At 39.3% G+C, this 21,477-nt stretch overlaps 1 protein-coding gene across 4 annotated transcripts in view; it reads right to left on the bottom strand.

Annotated features, from left to right (window-relative positions):
* The window catches only part of map4k2 (mitogen-activated protein kinase kinase kinase kinase 2), a 44,723-nt gene extending 24,167 nt beyond the window's left edge, over nt 1-20,556 (bottom strand). For all 4 annotated transcript variants that reach the window (XM_051428537.1, XM_051428539.1, XM_051428538.1 and 1 more), the window contains exons 1-13: nt 20,216-20,556; nt 9,937-9,994; nt 9,075-9,165; nt 8,726-8,790; nt 6,762-6,817; nt 5,436-5,483; nt 5,285-5,327; nt 5,061-5,133; nt 3,799-3,930; nt 3,541-3,603; nt 3,369-3,450; nt 2,787-2,903; nt 2,586-2,664 (exon numbers count right to left, since the gene is read on the bottom strand). In XM_051428537.1, coding sequence (XP_051284497.1) covers nt 2,586-2,664; nt 2,787-2,903; nt 3,369-3,450; nt 3,541-3,603; nt 3,799-3,930; nt 5,061-5,133; nt 5,285-5,327; nt 5,436-5,483; nt 6,762-6,817; nt 8,726-8,790; nt 9,075-9,165; nt 9,937-9,994; nt 20,216-20,308 — 1,000 coding nt within the window. In that variant the 5' untranslated portion in view covers nt 20,309-20,556. The remainder of the gene's footprint in view (nt 1-2,585; nt 2,665-2,786; nt 2,904-3,368; nt 3,451-3,540; nt 3,604-3,798; nt 3,931-5,060; nt 5,134-5,284; nt 5,328-5,435; nt 5,484-6,761; nt 6,818-8,725; nt 8,791-9,074; nt 9,166-9,936; nt 9,995-20,215) is intronic.
* Between the last annotated feature and the right edge of the window lie 921 nt (nt 20,557-21,477).

Genomic DNA, 21,477 nt, shown 5'->3' with positions numbered 1-21,477 from the left:
CCAGACTATCACACTTGCGCCACAAGAAGCCTATTAGCAGTGCAGCGGTATGAAATCACTCCAGCCAGTGCATAGAAGTACCACTGTCTGTCACACACTAGTGGCATGTTCTCAGTGCCATCCTCTGACGCAGCCTCCATCCCACATGTATGGACGGGTTACAGGACGAGGGCAGCCATCAGCAGGCTGACTGAGAGGCTTTTGTCCTCATTCATATTATGGAGATTACAGCACTGAATACTGGGGGTCATAGTGGACAATGAGGCCACTCTTCAGCAAGTACAACCAGCATACAGTATATTTAGACATGCATGCATCAACTGCACTTGCAAGTAAAACGACTGTCAGAAACTGTATTACTCTGCAATATTTAACAGTGTACGGAATATATATTTACTGGAATGATGAGTGTGGGTGTTGATTTGCCTCCTACACTCCTTCCCACATAGATTAAATTGGTCTGGCCCATACACTCAGCCCTAATACAGCAGTGAATTATGGTCCAGATGTGGCAGTGACATGGCATAGCCATATCTCAGCCAACTATATGACCATAGCTTTCATTCCCTGTCTTTCTGTCAGTGATGGGAATAACGGCGTTATAAATAACGGCATTACTAACGACATTACTTTTTTCAGTAACAAGTAATCTAATTGATTACTCTTCCTATCTTAAAAACACTGTTACCGTTACTGCCAAAAAATGTGGCATGTTACCATAATTGAAGCTGTTTTCTTCATCAGACCAACTAGATCTCTGAGCCGAGAGGCAAAGACTTTTTTTACTGTTCTTCCTTGGTTAGTGGGCAGTGCACGAGACAAGCGCATAAATGCTGACGATTGGCTGAGGTTGAGTAAAATTTCATGGTAAGCCAATCGGAGGTAGAGTTGGGCGGGTGTTCGAAAGCACCCATAGTCGGACACACAACGAACAACACAAGTGAGTCAGTCAACGAGAGAGAGAGAGGCGAGTTGTGTTGCATCTTATTACATTTGCACTAAAAAGAGTGTATATATTGTTTGAATAAATTTTTGGTACATTGCTTAAAGGGCATCATTTAACTTAGATTTATTTGTTGGCTGGCTGCAGCCTCTTGAAGTGAGATTGTCAATGGCCAGAGAAAGAGATTTATTTTTATGGAGATGTATTTTTTATTTCTTATGTATTACCTGTTTATATTTGGATTCCTTAGTTTTGCTATACATTGTACTTTACAGTTAGATTGAAAGCACCTCATATTGTTACACTGTTCTACTTTATCGGGGAAGAAAATACTTGAAGTACAGTATATCTACCAATTGTTTGAAGTAGAACAAGCATAATTTAATTTTGCCCAGGTGTGGCCTGTTGAGGGGCAATAACAGCAACATTAAAATAGTTTAGATTTGTGTACATTGTTTCTGTTAATAATGTATTGTATTAAGTGTCCATTTCATTATAATATTCAGATTTATCATAAATAATTGAACATGCACATGTATTTTGAGTTCTGTTAAAGAGGGGTGGAGGTGGGGTCACATTTGAGCATTTAAAAATGTTCTTGAAAGTAATGCAATAGTTACTTTCTAAAGTAACTAGTTACTTTTATAATTTGTAACTAATTTAGTTACTTTTTGGAAGAAGTAACTAGTAACTGTAACTAATTACTTTTTTAAAGTAACTTGCCCAACACTGCTTTCTGTTGTGTTCTTTATCAATCATGGAAAATTCTAAGCAAATGATGTAGACCAAAAAAGCACAGTATATAACTCCAGCTCTCAGATTGCTACATCGGTCACCGGTTTCTCAAAGAATCAACTTTAAAAAATCCTATTGCTTGTTCATAAGTCCCTGAACGGTTTAGGTCCAATATATTTCAAATCTCCTGACCCAGTACAAACCTTGCAGACCTCTCAGATCAGTTGGTTCTGGATTACTGGTTGTTGGCAGAGTCAAAAGTAAGCATGGAAAACACTAGTTTCAAATGTGGAACAAACTGCCAGAAGACTTCAAATCCAAACTAAACACCTACCTATTTACCACTGCTTTTAGTTAGTTGTCTTTGTTTAACCTGCACACAAAGAGATATGTAGCCATGTGCTGGAACTATTTCTTGTCAATTCATCCACCCTACACTTCTGTGGCGCATCTCTGGCTGCAGCTCATGATGCCAAATACAGTCAATGAGCACAGCTTTTGGTTTTGTCCTCTGTCTGTACAGACACAATGGTACCAAACCTTCTGACCTCACTGTGCCGACAACACTTTGGGAAACTGCGGCTGTTGTCCGCCAACTGCAAAGGGATAGTTACAGCATGCAACTCCCCCTGAAACCACAAGTCCATTTTAACATTTCTGTTGCACTATGCCTTTAGGAGGAATACTCCAGCATTTTGGAACATATGCTTATTAACAATCTAACTCACAGCCAGTCAATAGTAGTTTCATCTCTGTGCGAGTACAGACAGATCTGGGACATGTTTAGCCTAATGCACAGGCTGGAAAAACACAGCTTTCAACAACTCCAAATTTCTTAAAATTAAATCCGAATGTGTGGGTGTTTGTGTGGATGTGGATGAGGATGTGGGTGTGGGTGTGTCCTCACATTGTTCTTCAGAGAGGGTCCTCTCTACAGGCAGGTGTTTCCCTGCTGACTGAATCTTGTCAGGAGCCACTTCCCCAACCTGTCAACAGATACATGACACACCAGCACAAACACTGAGTCTGACTTTAAAGCTTTACACTTCTTGATTAAATATCGGAACAGTGAATCTCCTCTGTCGGCCAGCTTCTCTGCGGCACTGACCTCCAGCTCGTTGTCGTCCATGCTGTGTGTGTGGCTGCTGTGGAGCTCAGGGTTGTTGGCCATGTCCAACAGCTCAATGACCAGGTTACGGGTCAGCAACTGTGTCACAAACGGATGCTGAAGGAACAAGTTACACATCATGACCTTGAGCAGTAATAGAAAACTAATATTGATGTCAGAAAAGCATACAAAATGATTTTTGAATCAACGGTAATATCTCTGATTTGGGGCTTTCTTACTATTATTACTGATTAATCTTTAGCCCTTATTTACTTTGTATTATTGTTCAAAGTAAAGAACACAAACACTACTGCTAAAATGAAATGCTGTTCATATCCGTATAATGCATTCAGATTCATTTACACTCCTATACTACTGATTAGCACCCAGTGTGAATGCTCTGAAGTGTATGAATGTGAGGCTTTTATTTCTGCATGCTCTGGTGAAAGAGAATTTAACTTCTCAAAGGGTTAAAAATAGAACTCATTGCATTTATGAATAGTGCATATAATAGTGACTGTGTGAAGACGGATGGCTGGTTAACCGCCATTCATTACTGACTAGCTATAAGAGTGGGCTAACCTGCAGCAGTGTCTCAGCTGAGGGCCTTTTACGAGGGTTTTTAATGAGAGCCATCTTCACAAAGCTCTGGAAACCCGCAGACCTGCAGTGAGAAGAAGTGAACAGGAGATTGAAACATACACGAAGGAGATATTGACGAAGCTATATGCATGCTAGGAAGAGGTAAACTCACCACTTGGTTTTATCCTTTAGTCTTGGAGGCTGGAAGTTGCTCTTGGACATCAGCATCAGCGCTCTGAAACATTGTTTTAAATGTCACCAGGCTGGAAAATGTCTTAACTGTTTATAGGTTATGACTAAAAGAAGAATAAAATACAAAGCAGGCAGGCAAAATGTTACATAACACAAGTCTCTTCTGTTTATGTCTCTGCTTTCACACCGTGCACAGTTCATTCAGTCGGTCTGTTCCCAGCTGTCTGTGCTGACTCACCTCATTGGGTGGAGGTCAAACATGGGCGGCTGGAGCTCAGCCAGTTCGATAGCAGTGATGCCGACGGCCCAGATATCACACAGGTGGTTGTACCCGCCCTTTTTCTCCACTGCAGCCACCTCTGGAGCCATCCTGGACAGATGAACCAGAGAAGAGGAGACAGAAAGGGAGAGGAGCATGAGATAAACACTCCTGAAAAGGACGTGGACACAGTATGCAGCAGACACCTAGCATCAACTAGACATTGGGGTCTACCTCTGATATGACTTATCTTTATTTACTAATATTAATCAAGTTTGGTAAAATTATTTTTTTCTACAAAAAGGCGAAGTCATTTCATAAAAGAGATAGTCACTGTAGTGTTTATCAAACGTTACTCCAACAGGAAGAAAAAATGCAGTTGTTGGGGACTATCTTCAGCAGCGGATGATTTGGTGCTCTAGTAAGTATTTGGGGCAGCAGGTTAGTGTATACGAGACTGAGTCAAAATAAACTAGTGTGTGTGTTCATGGTAATGAAGGAACATGTGACCCAGTGCAACAGTGTGGGTCATAGGTGTGCTTTTAATAGTTTTTGGACAACAATGGTGCTCTATGGCACAGAGAAAAAAGATATATATATATACATTGTTACCATCCACTGTTTAGATGTTGGTACTGTTTAACTCTGATTTGAACCTGATGAAGGATTTTAGTCATCGGACGTCTGGATCTTAAGTTATCAGAGAAACAAGCTGAGCTAACGTTAGCAGCAGCTCGGCTCGCAGCCCCTCCGGGACGTCCTTTGTCTGTCCAACAGTGTGGGAGAACAATGATTTTTAAGGTGGAACTGCTTTATTCAGTGTTTTTAGTGGTTTTAATCAGTGGGTCTGTTACTACTATTAATAGTATTTACTGCTATACCTACAGTATGTAACGATAACTCATTATTTATACTACATACACTATAGACAGTCCAACTACTTGTTTCTATGAATGTAAGAAATTGTACTATAAAGAAGTTTCAAAGAGGAAGTGCACCATTTTAGATTTTAGTCCGTTTACTGGTTGTGGGAAGTAAAAGAATGTACAAACAGTTGTAGGGATTTGTGATGTATATCACTATATTAAATATACAGACAGGAATATTGCTATAAACTATTGGCTAGTTGCAGACCTCATCCAAAACATACTGACAGCAGTACTGTGTCACAGGCTGAATTCCAGTCTGCAGGGTAGTATAAACAGAAGTATAGCGAGGTCAGGTGAGTCCATTCATCTTACCAGTAGGGAGTTCCTATAAAAGACTTCCTTTTGGCTACAGAGGCGCTGATCTCTGCTGCCACACCAAAATCAGCTAGACACACAGGAGACAGACAGGGTCACACGCTGGCTCAAATCCACTACAGACAGCCTATTTAAGCACACTTGATGAGCGTGAGCAGTTCGATAGGTATTGCAGTGTGCGTGCACGTGTGTATGTGTGTCCAACACAGATCACCACTGACCCAGTTTCACATCTCCTCGCTCTGTCAAAAGGATGTTGGCTCCCTGCAGAGAGAACACACTAATCTAAGCTCATGTATACATTACAACCCACAGTAAAACACTGCGTGATCACAATTATACACTTGACAAAGCTTTAAAGATCTGCCTTACCTTTATGTCTCTGTGCATTTTGCCAGTTTCGTGCAGGTGATACAAACCCTGGAAAAAGCACAGGATGAAAAGGTTATTTTCTCTATACATCTTGTATTATTAGTTAGCCTATGGTTGTCAACTGTGCCTGAATCAGGCCAAGAAAGGTGCAAGTACTCAAATTTAACACAACCCTAACCCTGATTCTTTTAGTGGTTTTTATCCATTTTAACAAGAACATTTTCAGAACTTTTTCCTTTTTTTTTTTCACTCTAACCACCATTCTCAACCTAATGGACACTAGCTAAGGTAGAGTAGGACCAGTTGAAAAAAAACCCTACTCACCATGAAGTGGCGGTACGCAATAAGAAGTAAGTGTACTCGTGTGGACAAAAATTACCTGTGAGTACTGGCCCATTTCAGGTACTGGTTGTCAATCACAGTACAGGTGAGAGGCAGATTAAAGCAGTTAGGGGAAGCTGTTAACCAACCAGTACTCCTGGCTGGAATACGACTTATCCCCAGATTTTCTGCTCAGCAGTTTCAGGTAGTTTGATTCAATCCACTTTTAGTTAAGAATATGAACCATGTCAGCACAACATAAAGTTTGAAAACATTATTCTGATTTGAATTTCAGTGTAATATATCTCGGAAACTTGACGTCTGGGCTGAACAAGCAGGACAGATATTTATTACAAATACAGGTAGTAAAAAAATCTCCAACAATCCCTAGTGGATAGAAATAGTTCAGGACTTGTTCCCTGAGGCACACCACTAAAAATGTGAAAAATACTGAAAATCTTTTTTAATCTGAAATGAGTTCTATATATTTTCTGTGTCTGAAGAACTTGGTGTTATTTCTTTCTGTACTCAGGCCAACAGAATGGACTGTGGTAGACCTACCCTGGCTTTGCATGAGTCAGAGTCATGGATCATACGTAAGGGCCTTTATGATTTCAGTGGACAATCATGGACAGATAGATACACTAGATAAGATACCAAAACATGAATAAACTAACTGCATGAGTGAAATATTTCTGCTCCATTGGCCGTTAGCAAAGCCAGACAAGACCATCTTGTATCAGTTGTTCTCTGAGATTCCTTCCTTTTTCATTTAAGTGACAGAAGGTCACTCACTAACAGAATACAGACCGTCTGGCAGGCTGTGGATTGTGTTATGCTGCAGCAGCATTTACAAATACGTTATATTTAGTGGTCTGGCGAGGTTAAATACTATTTAGCTCTTCTGTTGCTGGGAAAAACACATGACTCACTCTGTCGGCAGAGTATCTTTAGAGATTTCACAATGCAACAGCAACAAGCTGCCTTTCACCCAAAAAGCCTTACCTGGAGGGTTTCTCTGCACACGTACGCTATCTGTTTCTCCTTTAATGGGCCCGTCACTGTAAAGAACAGTTTGATTAATAGCTCACACACTCAAGAGGGGCTGAAAAAGAAAGAGCCTGCAGGGACATTTCTAAAAATAGTGTAAAACTGGCTTTTCAGGGTTCATTGTGCCTTCTTCCACATCTGTTTTACAGTAATGTAATGTCAAAATGAATGTGGTGATTACAACAGTCCTTACCCAGAGTCAGATGAGAAGATCTAATTCATGCCTGTGTGTCTAGAGATTGGTCCATTAGTGTTTAGCTTAGCTTAGCATAAAGATTGGAATCAGTGGAGGCGATGTTAGCATAGCTGTGTCAAAACAAATCCAAATCTGTCTTCTTTATTAAAGGTTATATGTACAAAATTTATAACAACTACATGCACTAGAGCACCAGCAATTTACACCAAAGCAAATGGGTGCTACAGAATGGGTGCTACAGCCCACCAGACTCCATTGACAAAGCCAGTAATTTAACTTGCAGATAATTGTATAACATACTTCAAACGTGACAGAAACTAAATCACTAAAAACCTCTTTGTTAGTCTTTCCACAGTCTTTTAAACAATCACCAACACTGGTTTGGTCAAAATAACCCCTTAATTCAGAGTTAAATGTGAAAATATTTGTAAAATGGGCTGCTATGGCTGCAACGTAATCCCTGTGCTGGTCAAAGTGCATCCACCAAAAGTGCTTGCTTTTGACACTGAGAGGCTGAGATTGTTATTCTCAGTGTCTGGCAAACATAAATGAAAGGATCCCTACAAAGATAGACCTTTAGTTTAACCAGAAACAGCCGTAATGTTGCTATCGCTCACTACCAGACTCCATAGACAAAAAACGCAAATTTTATCTCGCATATCATCGTAACAACATAACTTCAAGTGTACAGAACCAAAATTAAACTCATAAAAACCGTCTTTGTTAGTCTTTTCACTGTTACAACAATCACAAACTCTGGTTTGCTGGAAATAAATCCTTAATTCACAGACGTAGAGGAGAATAACAGCAGTTTCAGTCGATCTACTCAAAGCCAGCAGTTGTACATGGAGAGACTCACATGCACTAACATGCACATGAAGCCGGACTGGAGAAGTAAACTATGCTCAGGGATCAAAACAGGGATCGTAGCTGTCGAGTCAGTTAATTAAAAAGAAGCTATACACTATTTGTTTGTGTCTGCATTCACTTGTTAACCGCTACAAATATATATGATAAAAATAGCTAATTTAGGATTCAAAATTCAAATGTATCTTCTGTAGTGTAGTATAAAGTAAAAGGGGTAGCCCAAGGCTCCCAACTGGGAACACAAAAGAAGTTTCCATTCTTCCTGATGTGCCAACATGACATAAATGTAATATTTTCACCTTGCTCTGGGTAAGAGACATTTCCACTTATTCTTTAAATCAGGGGTTTTCAAAGTCTGAGAAGTTGGGAAAAAGACGTCCCCCTTAAGTCCGAGACATACCTGCTTTAACTGGCTGCCTTGTATATCCTGCATTTGTTTAGACCGTTGGTTGTGCACAACCTCAGAAAGGAACACGACACAACATGTCTACAACACAAACGCAGGTCTAAACAGCAAGTCTTCAGCTTTAGTTGACTTGCTTGGTTTCGCTCAACCGTTATATGTCTATAGGATCATAATTACCTTATTTGATCCCATAGACACTCGACAATTGAACCACGATAGCCTAAATTGTCCTAAGGCATTTATTAGTTTCTGACTCTGGAGAAGTTGGAAAAACTGTAAAATTCCCCCAAAATCTTCACACACATTTAGGCTATACTATGTGATCTTTTGACAATTAATGTAATAACGAATGTAATATTTTCCCACACCTCCTTCTTTAAAAATCCTCTGCTTTAATGGATATAATACAGGACCTACATTCAGAATTCTTAACATTTATTGTATTTATACCATGATACATGTCCTGAAGTGACCCTCCGCCACAGTACTCCATGCAGATCCACAGCTTGGTGTTCCTAGAGAGACACACACAACCTTTATCTCAGTGTTTGACATGTGCAGTGCTCATTCTCCAGGGCAGGGATTGTGAGAGACAACACTGAAGCACTCGGTATCAAAAGGAAACACTCCCTGATATTTTGACTCTTATGCATGCATCCAACAGTCTCACTCAGCACTAGAGAGAGTGGGAGAGGAATCCAGCAGCAGTGTGGGGAACATAAAAGTCAAATTCCACATATTTCAGTCCACCAACAATCCCAGGAATTCCACACATGTGAGGTTGAAAAACACACAGCACCTGTGGTAGCTGCCGAAGTAGGCCACAATGTTTTTGTGCTTGCACTCCTTCATCATCGTGATCTCCTGCTGGATGGATGTGATGTCATCCCCTGAACAGACAGACAGGTTAGTGAGTGTCTGCTGTAGGAAAATTACAGACCAGTAAAGCATAAGGTGAGACTATGAGTACTGGTATGTAACTTTGGAATACACTTAATTTTACTAACTCACACTGCAAAAATAAATTCAGTAAGCTTTTGAATGTATTCTTGCACAGAATGAGGACGGTGGATGTTACCTCCCATCACATTGAAATTACTTTATGAGTGGGTGAGTATGGACAGAAGCAACCAGCAACTCTTTTAATGTATATCTGAGCATGTCAGTATTGTTTTAAGATAGACTATGATAAAATCATTTTAAAATCAAATTAAATAAGGAAACTTAAACTGTTTGCTGTCTTGCCAAAAGTAAGGACCCTATAAGAATAACAATAATAAAAATAAATACACTAATAATTATAATGCTTTAATAAATGACAATAAAATAAAATAATACAATCTTGGTCACAATCTGTGTGACACTGTACAGTATACATTTGAGGTATGTCAGATTGTGTGATGAATGGTAGTTGAATTGCAGCTAAAAAGTAAACAGAAAAAATCTATATCCAAGCTCCAAGCACAAAAAAGAAACCACTAAATGTGTCCTGTCCTTAGAAACTGATATTGATCTTCTCTTCTGGCTGACTGACAAAGGAATAGTTCCCAAAATGTTAGACTCTCCGTAAATTCAAACTCAAATCAAATTTAAATTCAAATTGCTGATTTGCAAATGATCAGTTGTGAGCATGTTGCGTAAAGTTTGGACAGTTAACATACCAGGGTCGAGCTTGACAATCTTGATAGCTGCCAGTTCAGATGTCCTGATGTTGCGAGCCTGAAAGGGAAGGAAAATACATGACAATCTATGTAATAAATCCATATATATACATTACATACCATTACAAATATATGCATACATTATCCCCTGTTTTTTATACAGTGTAAAACCAGGTAAGTTCATTTAATTAAAACAATTGTTGAAACTGATAACATCAAACTAACTCAATTTTGTAAGTTAAAAGCATTCTTGATTCAGCAGCTTTTACTAGTAATTTTAAGTGACAATGACTTTATTTTCTAATCTTTATTTGTATTGTGAAAACAACCTAGTAAAACGTACTTGAGCAATGTTTCTGTAACTTACAAAACTAGTTAGTGTTGCTTAAAATGTTCAATGTAATCAGTTTCAACAATTTATTTGAGTTAAAATAATGGATTGAAGGATATGCCGAGACTCAAATAGCAGGGTTTGGATGACCACGGGCCGTTCTCATGAAAGGCAGACACATCAGTCAAACCCTTATCAGACTAGCCTCCCGGTACATCACAGTCCCTTACACTGCTGCTGAGTAAAGACAAAGGCAGAATTTAAGACTCCATTTACACCTTGCATTAACATGATTGATGATGTTTTCACAGATTATCTGTCTTGTACTACTGTCAGGATATAGTGAAAGTTTCAGTCAATATGACAAAAAACTTATAAATGACCTACTGCAGCTTTAAGATCCACCTATTAATAGTAGGTGTAAATGCAAAGGGCCATAGATCATCTATATAGATATCCAGATGTTAATACAGTATCAGGTGGAAATAGGACCTAACTTTACACTTTCCAGACCCAGTCAGCTTCCTCAATAGCAAACAGCATCACTTCATCAACATCCAGATTATCTATCTATCTATTTTAAGCAGCGGATGTGTGTCTTATTGGTACTTGCAAATATTATTTTGCTTCATGCATAAACTAATGCAAATTCTCCTCTTTCTCAAGTCAATCGAGATCAACTTTAGCTCCTCACAACTCCAGTCAACCCACAGAGATATAGATAGCAGTGTTCATATGATGTACGTCACATGCATGCCGGTGTAACGACAGAGCTCACTATTGTGGTTTTGAAAGCCTGGGTGATGTGCCCTCACACAGCTGGTGTCAAGCCGCTCTGTGCCCCAGACAAGGCATACATACTGTGTTTTTGCACAACAGTGAAAAATGGCATCACATTTCTTCACACAGTAACCTCAGAGGACATAACAACATCACCATCCAAGAACCAAACCAAAAATCCAGCAGCCATTAGACAACAACTACAAGACTTTCAGCTAGGCTGTGACGAGCACATTTAGTGCGAATAATTAAATTCAACATGTTTTTATTATCTATTGGCATGGGGGTTTCTGGCATCACTTAGTTGGTCTGATAGTTCTTTTAATATTGAACATATTCTGCAGATAATTTAAGATTGCTGCGGTCTCCTGCATGACCTCACCATTGCTATTAATTCTATTTTTATGTAGGGAGGTTCTGATAGCATTTAATCCTTCCTGATAGCTAAACTTTGTGTGTCAGTTGATACAGAGTACTGATAAAAATACTTAAATATATCTATATATCATTATTTTTACATTTCTAACCCTGTATGACTGCTATTGTTGTATGTTCTGGCTCATGTTACACCCTTCGTAAAATATAACCAAATACAATGAATAAATGCCATAGAAACTATTTTTATTATCTAGTTTGACAGTCAACTTGCTGACGTTTAGCTATCTCTGGCTAATGTTACACTCTAAACCAGTGCCCAGTGGCAGCACAGCGCACATAAGCAGCCTTACTCTGTGTGGCTAGTACTGGTTGCCTTTATTAGTCTGTGCTGGTTAGATTGGTTAGGGTTAGGGTAAGAATATTAAGGTAAGCCAATCAGAGTCAGACTAGGGTGGGTCATGACTTTGCAATCCTGGGAAAAGAAATAGTGAACAGGACATTGCTGGGAAGTAGAAGGGTCCTGTTTCAGGGCTAATAAATGACAGTGCATAGACTCAATCATTTATATAATTTACTCACTGACACGGCTCACCTACACAACAACGCACACTTACGAAAATGCACTGACTGATGAACATTCACTTGCCCATGTTCAGAAGGCTTTTGTCAAGTTAAAAGAAGAAAGCAACAAATCCGTGCAGTAACTAGAGCTTATAAATCAAATGTGGCAAATACAAATACACAAATATTCTTGCATTAAGTCCATTGCTGTATCACACACTAAATTTTGGAAACTAAGAGACTGAAGACATTAAGTCCTGGTTGGAGCTCTGCCACCTGCCTGCTCCATCAGGATAACAAAACCTGGGCATAAATCCAACTCCGCAGTATGCTATCTTGATGATGAAGGCCTTATAATTAGTTTAGCCTGCTGTCTTGCCTTGGCTTTAACCTTGCACTGATGCCACAGACAGGGCGAATAGTACTGGCAGAGAGCTCTTTCCTATTGGCACCCCAAGACAAGCCGGTCAGATAGACTGATAGCAGCATCACTTACTTTGACTGTGAGATAAAAAGTAACCTTTCATTTTCAATTCATCATCTGCGATTCATGAAAATCTTCAACAGATTTACTAGCTATCCGGACAGCACTCTGTTAGGATATATGGCTCTACCATTAGATTGCTTGTAGAGTATAATGCTGGTTTTAGTCTATAATGTTCTTATTGGCAGCAAATTCCATGGAAAGCAAAACAAAAGGGATCAAATGGCAAATAAGTTGAACTAGATTCTTTTAAAGGACCAGTCAAACTAGTCCATTAGCAATCCTAATCAGTCCACACAGTCAGGGTAAACCTGTGTGACTCAAGTTTTTCAGAGGTTATGGAGGATGTTGTCTGGAAGCAGCTATACTATGTTTTCAACTTCCTCAGTTCTTCCTGGGAACATCAGTCATCTACACTCCACTACCGCACTGACGTCAGACGGACTGATGTTCACTCTGAGCATCCACAACAAACGAGGCAGCCACCAACGGGATCAACAGGTCTCCTCAACATAACCTGTTGCTTGGCTGCGTTCACTTCCTGTTTTCTTTCCTGTTCTACCACACCACTTCCTGTGACTGCAGTGATAGTAACGTCTCTGAGATGGTTTGGCCTGAAATAACAGCCATTTGGGGTTACATAATGGAGAGAGAGAGAGCAGAAGCTTCACTGCACTTTTTGTTTAGGCACACAAATGACACACAGTCTACGGCTAAACTGTAATTTCTTCATAATGGGACAACACCTTTTCATATTGAATGCACTTGTACAGCATGGGGCATGAATGGCCTCTGAAACAAACATGACTGTTGATGTTAAATGTGGACTTGTTTGCACTCATTAAAGTAAGAATATGTGACCTTTAGACTTGTGTATAACAAATGATAAATGTTTATGAAAGGAAAACTTGAACTCATAAGCATAAATAAAAAACACAGTTTTTGAAGTTTTGCTGCTACAGTCTTAGTTAATCTAGTTTGACCAGTTGCTTATGGTGGCCTGGTAAGATGGATTCTCACAGGATCTCGCCATTTGAAGGTAAAATCCCATTTATATTCTGAATAGAGGAATTTGATTATTAGCCATAATGTCGTAACCATCCAAGCTAGACTGTGAAAACAACTGTACATGCTCCCGTAGAAGCCACTGTATGATATCAAATATCCTTGTTTTAGGGAAAACATGGTATATTTGTGATCTCACAGAGAAGTACAACAGTACTAGGTAGCTAAGATTAGCTAACATGACTAAAAATCCCGTTTATATTCTGAATAGAGGATTTTGTTTATTAGCCATAATGTCGTAACCATCCAAACTAGACTGTTTGCATCCATGGACAGGAATTAGTATAGTATATGCATTGGGGACAAAGTGCAGATCTCCAAACATAGTTCTGCTTTAACCACTGCTCCAAATCACTGCACAAGTATGCTAAAGTACACTCAACCACAGGAGATAACAATGATACTGATGCTTCATCCTGCACCACATTAGCAGTGGTGAAGCTAACCCTGACCATGGGTTAAACTGACAGCAACAAAACAGATGTGCTTTAAACACAGCCTGCTTTTTTAGACATGCAGAGCTGCAGACAACATGGCCACTCACTTGCATTCAGGTGTTTCTTTCTGTGTGACTTTCTGACTCAGTGCTATTATTTCGGTTGACTAGTCAGCCACCAAAATCTATGTAATGGGCTGCCACACGATGTGATGATCAATTTTGTTGAAAAGACAGCATTTTTGTAAATAATTAAAACGATTAAAGATGTTTATTTACCGTTTATGCATAGTCCTGTGTATCAAGAGTATGTGGAAGTCTAACTAGCACCAGCAGTAAACAATGTTATGAAAGCCTACTGACATGTTACAGTGGAGTTCCCCATTTCAGTCAGGTTTTAGCAAAGACAAACATACTATGCCAACATGATGACAGATAAATCCTGACCATGTTTCCCCCAACATCATGGAAAATGTAATACAACTACACACTGCAATGACTCTCTACAATTTCTACAAGTTGTGTGTATGTGTGTGTGTGTGTGTGTGTGTGTGTGTGTGTGTGTGTGTGTGTGTGTGTGTGAGAGTGGGAGAGCAAGAAAGAAGCAAAGACATGGAAAGTGTTCAGAACTGTGCAGAGATTCTGCATTGGGAAATGAAGTTCTTTTGAGTTCTTGCTCATTTTCCAGTTATTAATTACTATTCTTAAAAGAAAGAATGTTTAAACAATAGTTTAAAAAAACTAATTGTGATCAGAAACATTATTTTGTAAAGCCATGTCAGAGAAAATGTATAAATACTGGGAAATAAGTTGTATATAATCATAAGGCTTCAAAGTAAAAAAAAAAAAAAAATGTTTTCATTAATTTTTAAATTTTTGCCATAATCTTAAAGCAGCTGATGTCAGGATGTAGTTAGCCAAGCCTAGAATAAAGACTGGACGTGGTGGAAACAGCTAGCCTGGCTCCAAAGTTAACAAATATACCTATCAAAACCTCTAAAGATCAGTGATTAACACTGGAACATTTAACCTCCACCATGTCCACTTACACTATACGTTAGGGGTACAAGAAAATATCGCGATATTTTGTTTTGTGATATTGTATCGATTCCACAACACAATCAATGTTAGTGATTAAACCCCTAAGTGCTAGATGGCAGTGTTGTGAATGTTAACTGAGAGCGATGATGTTGGATATTTGCTCAGATTTTATGCAAATTGTGAACAGTTTTCCCAAAATTAGATTAACATGAATCCCAATATATCGCACTGCTTACAATATCACATTATATTGAATCGTAACCCTGTATTGTAGCGTATCGCCAGACACTACACTTCAATGTGCAGTTAACATATGAGTTTGTGATATAATAGTATTACAGTACTGTATGAGCGGCCAAGTCTCATGGCTAAAATCTTAATGTGTGACCCATCATTTAGAGTTCCACCATGACACACAGAGAACTGTTCCTGTCAGGATTGGGTGTCATTTCACCAGAATCACAGAACAAAGGTTTCTTTTCTAATCTCCAACAATAAAACAGGAAGAGATGAATCATAGAGACTGCAGATATACTCGCTGTATTCCTGGGAAAAGCTGAATACTGGCACTGATATCAACCATCTACATTTACGGTAAAGCCCATGGCTGAATGTTCCATGTTCATGCCAGTCTACGGTTGAATGTCGGCTGTTTTCGATTACTTTTCGTGCAAAACTGTCAGGTTATAGTGCAATGTGGCAAAATACTGTATATGAACAACCCATATAAACAAAAACCATGCAGGCAGGTAAATAAGTGCGGATGTGGACATTGAGTGCATTCGATTTACTCTAACGTTAAACTAAACAACCAGCAGCTGGCTGGCTAAGCTTAGTTTGTTTGCTCACTAATGTTATCACTACAAAATACTATCTGAGTGGATGCCAGCTGGCTTACATTAGCTTTCTAAATTACTTAACCAGCTAAAATTATCCATGATACTAACTTACATATTAGAACAAACAATGTTGATTTTAGTCAGCAATAAATGAGAACAGTACAAAGCAAAGGTGTCTGACAAACAATGTTTTAGCAAGCATATTGTGTTGATTGTGGCAGCCCCTGTGGATTAAACCAGAAGTGTATCCACTCCATGTCTGACTGATTTCAATCCAGAGAATATATAGAATAACTTTAAAGACATAGCCAATCTTCTCACTGTTGGTTGGTCTGTTATGTAGGTCATGTAGAGGCATCAGTATTAAATTGAAACACCCTATAGTACATTTAAGAGAGAAATGTTACTTTATTACTATTGTTATTGTTTATTTTATTAATTCTATTTTTGGAAATGCAACTTCCACTTTAAGTGCATGACCAGACCGAAGTCAGACCACTTGAGGACATCTGGACCGGCTGTGGCTGGTCCGAGCCACAGGAGGACATGGATCAAGATTAATAAGAGGGTTACACACATGAGCTCTGAGCTGAGCGTCTCGCTGAACAACGGCAGTGTAATTGGAGTCCACTGAAAGCCCACACAGTCACATGTCCGGAGGTTTCACCCCTGACTCCTGCAGTTGCAGCTCCGGCAGCAGCAGTGGGAGTGATAATGTGGTATTGTCTGTTCCCATTCACAGCAGACACACTGGCTGCAATATGTCTAAATGTTACAGTAACGCAAATGTCAAAGTCAGCTGAAGACTGCTCATGTACAGAATGTAAGAGCATCTTGGTTTTGAACTGCAGTTTGTGGGATTCTGTGAATTCAGCTCTTAGGTGGCGTTCTGTTGTACGTACTACTGCTAAATGTATATTTAAAGCTGCACTAATCAATATTTATATGAATTATGGATAAATGAATGTGTAAGAGACAGACACAGATAATTATCACCAACTCTGCAGTTCCTTCAGATCTAAAGGGTTTTTTCAGCTCATTACTTCATTCTCTTCCAGGAGCATTTCAGAAGCGTTTTACCGCCAGATTTTATTAACTTGCAAAGATTTTATTGATTTGGTCAGTTTTCCTTGATTTATATGCTTCTACCATGAAGAAGTAGGATATGGGGTTAAATTGTTTCTTTTGTCTGTTTTTACATTTGGGAGACTGCACATTATTTTTTTTATTATATTTTTTATTTTGGAAATTGATCAGATTCTCCATGCCGTTTCTGTGTCTGACTCAAGCAGCAACCTCCATGGCTGACAAATTAAGCCAACAAGGAAGTAAAAAGAAAACAAAAAATGTAAAAAAAAAAAAAGTAAAACACAGAAGTACCAGTTCCTCTAACAGCCACTTGAGGCTGGCTCCAGCAGTGAGTCAGTCTCCATAAGGCCCCATCTTAAAATGCCCACCTTTACAGCAGAAATAAACATGTTTACAGCCTGGTACTAAACACACTTCTGGTCTCTATAGCTAATTTCACCGTTCAACTGTACGGGGGGTGACTTTTTATATAACCCACCCCTTCAAATTATATTAAGGCCTAAAGTTATGCATTGTTAAGGGTGTGGACGCTTTGAATGACAGGTGGGTGCCACCACAGGTGGCTGTTTTCAGTAACCAGCCTTCATTGAGCCCACCAACGCTTCACCCTTTTGCCCATTTTGGATACGTTTTGTTTGTAGAGGTTTGTGGAGACCAAAAACAGAGCAAAAAGAGAGGGAATTCATCATTCATCAGGTGGACACATTCACAACTCCAAATGAATGCTAATGTTGCTCTGTGTCTGCTGGATGTGTAAATTAGAAACAGTCTGCTAACAGGTACTTTTATAAGGTGATAATCTGGCAACACTGTGTTTACGGTTTGTTTTGCTGCCCCCAGTGGCCATTATTATCAATTGCAACTTTAAAATGTATCCACCAATTTAGCATTCATCTTAACAATGTCTACTCACAATGGACAGAGCCTAAAATATAATCTCTTTTATTCCAGACATTCTTCTTCCTTGTCAAACACTAACTCCTACATCACCAACTCAAACACCGACATTGACCACTGACAAAGATTGTTGTTTATTGTGGAAGCTCAATCCCAGATCGTCAAATGCCGATGCTGGGAATGAGAGTCAACAATCAACTATCTTCAAGCCTCCAACCCAAAGCATCTTTCTATCTTTCTTGGCTCTGATTGGTTGTTTCCATTCAAACCCGGTGGATTCCTGCAAATACCATTAGGAGCACAAGGAGGAGCCAGAGGAACCTGATTGTTTCACAGATTATGCCTCTCGTGTACTGTAGGATATAGTGAAAGTTTCAGCAAATATGACAAAACATTTTTTGTATAAGAATGACCTACTGCAGCTTTAATGTTATATGACCATTACATTGTGTTCATGCCCCCAGCAGATGAGACAAGGAGCACTGAAGCTGTCCTGGAGGCCTTAATAACAATATTGGTTTTTACTTTCACGTGTCACCTATGTGTATGCAGGCTGAGCAGCTGAACGTTCAGCCTAGAATTAAACATGCGTGTGTCTGTAATGAACAAACCACTGAAAACTAACTGAAAATGCATCACTTCCTGTGCCAGACTACAGTTCTCATGGTAAGGAGACACAAAAGGCTGTACAACAGGTTTAATCTGTAAAGAATACAGCTCTACAGCATGCAGCAGAAGGGAAAGGGCATTTATGAACAGAGGTATCCCCCATGTTTCAGGCGTGGGGGGATAAAAAAAGAAACAATACAAATTCTTGTGCTGCTGCTGCAGGATGCACAAGGCACCGGGGCGGGTTAACGGCACAGGATGTTTGCATCCTGACGCTCAAACCGGCAAGTGGAAAGAGACGACATGAGTCAGTTGTACATAAACTGGGTGGTATAGTGTGATTTAATATATGCGATTGCTATGCTGTTAACCTCTAAAAAATAAGAACTTAAATTTGTCTGCAAGAGCCCACGGTGATGCCTTCAGTCTGCTTGTTTTGTCCAACCAACAGTCCAGAACCTTAAGCTTAAAAAATGAGTGAAAAGATGATCAAAATAGCTGCCGATTCATTCATCGACTAACTGTTAAATCCACTGATCGAGGGTTTCTGCAGGTTCCAACAGGGTTATCTCTAAGACTTTTTGAGACCCTGTGATCATTATCAGGCACTTTAATTCTGGAATTTGCCAAAAACAGACTCTTCTGTCTGGTTATTCTATCTATAAACTGTTGATTCTCCAGGAAATTTGATATTGGGGTGTATCATACCGTGATATTTTGTTTTGTGATTGTATCAATCGTCAAAAACACTGTACTGATCTTTGTGTTTCAGTGGTGTTGTGGGTAACTTTTACAAAAATTACTTTTTGTCATATTTGCTGAAGCTTTCATTATACCCTGACAGTAGCAGATTCAAGGATTATCTGTCTCATGAACTACTGTCAGGATATAGTGAAAGTTTCAGAACAAATGACAAGAAGTATTTTTTTATAAAATAATACCTACTGCAGCTTTGAGATAAATACAAACACAGATCCCACTATTCTGCTTGCATAAACATTGATTTTAGTCTGATTTTATGGTTGTGTGTTCTTTGACAATTTTCTTCAAATTAGATTTCTTTAAATTGCAATATATCGCAGTATATTGAATCGCAACCCCTGTATCGTGATACATATCATATCATCAGATTTTTGCCAATACACAGCCCTATTTGATATATTATGCCATATATCAGTGTGATATATAATAAAAGTATGACAGGAGGTGTTATAAATATATATAATATATAAATATGAAAACAACATCAACCTGTGGCACAGCTGATGCAACAGGCTGGCACTCTGCTTTGTAAGAGACCTGCCTGTTAACAGGAGATCCAAGGGTTGAAAGGGTTAACAGCCTTTAATGTAAAGACAAAATGGAGCACACACACATTTTAATTCCATCTCCTTTATACTGACTATTTCCTAAAGAGCCCTCACGTTCATTTTAGGCTTTTATCTTGTATTTTTACACACTGTGAGCATTATGTTGACAGTGTGTACTCTGATTTTAACCCTTTAGAGACAACAGGAATCTCAGTCTTGATAAATCTCTTGACTCAGGTCATCAAAAACCTCTCCCATGCAGCACTTTACAGGCTATATTCTCCAAACACACACTTTCACCTTGATGGCAGGAAGTGAAATAGCCTGCAGAGTGTGTGTGTGTGTGTGTGTGTGTGTGTGTGTGTGTGTGTGTGTGTGTGTGTGTGTGTGTGTGCAGTGAGAGAAGCTTTGTTCATGGACTAAATCTTTCCTTCTGCAGCAAATGTTCTCCCCACTCACCTTGAACACATCTCCGTAGGTGCCGCACCCAATCCGGTGGATTAACTCGTAGTCATCCAGAGGGTCCAAGAATGACACCCCTATCCTGTCCATGTTTGGAGACACCTCTGGGTGCTGCGAGTGAGCCTGGCGGGCTTTCTACTCACACATCCCAGCTGTTGCAGTCGGAGGAGAAAGCAGCAGCAACTGTGTGTGACTGCCCGGCTGAGCAGCGGGTAATGGGGACTAATTGGAGCCGACTAATTGCTGGAGTATCGATCCGGGCGCTCACTGACAGGACTGACACACACACACAGACACACACACACACTGACAGAGTCTGTCTGTGTGCGAACGGTCCCGACTGGAGCTCGATCACGTCACGCATGAGCGAACACACTACACTGTAAAAAATGTCTAGTGCGGTCGTTCACATCTGGAGTGTTTTTTAATCATGTGTCCAACCTCACATTTCTTGCTCTTTTTCTGCTCAAAAAATGTTTCATCAGTCATAAACAACAAAAATACTACTACTACTAATAATAATAATAATAAGAAGAAGAACTCGAGAAAACTATGAGAAAAAAATATACAGTAATTAGCTAATTGTGAATAGCAGCTAAGGTGAACAATATATGTAAGAGTGTGAGTATTTTAACCACCATAAACCAGTCTTCATTTAAAGGATTTAGTGGCATCTAGTGGTGAAGTTACAGATTGCAACTAACTGAACATCTTTGGCCGCTGTATTTGACTTCACTCTGTCACACTGCTCAGAGTGTGGATAATTAATGATTATGGATCTTATATATTTTACCTCACAAAAATGAAACAGTACGAACATTTATTTATGTTATCATTTTTTTAACATGTTTTTTCGCTGGAAACATATGGTGGGTCAACTTTGGCCACAAAGCCCCACTTTAGGCAGCTCTGGTGAAGGAGAAAGTACAATATTATATTCCATTTATGACAATAGATCCTCCTCAATGTTAAATCCTTTAAGTTTGAACAGAACAGACATTATCAGAGAAAAGACTAGGCCTTAATTCCATTTAAATGCATCTCTAGCTGAAGTAGTGCAATGTGAAAGCAATTCTGTCTGCAAGTCCTCGTTGGTTATTGTGTAGGAACTTGATCCTGATCTCCTATTGGAGGATCATGTCTGTGGTGCTGCTTCAGGAAGTTGTGCAGCACGCTGAATCAATGATCACCTTTTGGTTTGAAATAAATTGCAAATTAATTTTTCCATACTCCAAACACTCCACCAACCCTGTAGTGCT

Source organism: Dicentrarchus labrax, unplaced genomic scaffold, assembly GCF_905237075.1.
Source record: "Dicentrarchus labrax unplaced genomic scaffold, dlabrax2021, whole genome shotgun sequence".
Classification (NCBI taxonomy): domain Eukaryota; kingdom Metazoa; phylum Chordata; class Actinopteri; family Moronidae; genus Dicentrarchus; species Dicentrarchus labrax.
This window is presented reverse-complemented; position numbering and strand designations above follow the sequence as displayed.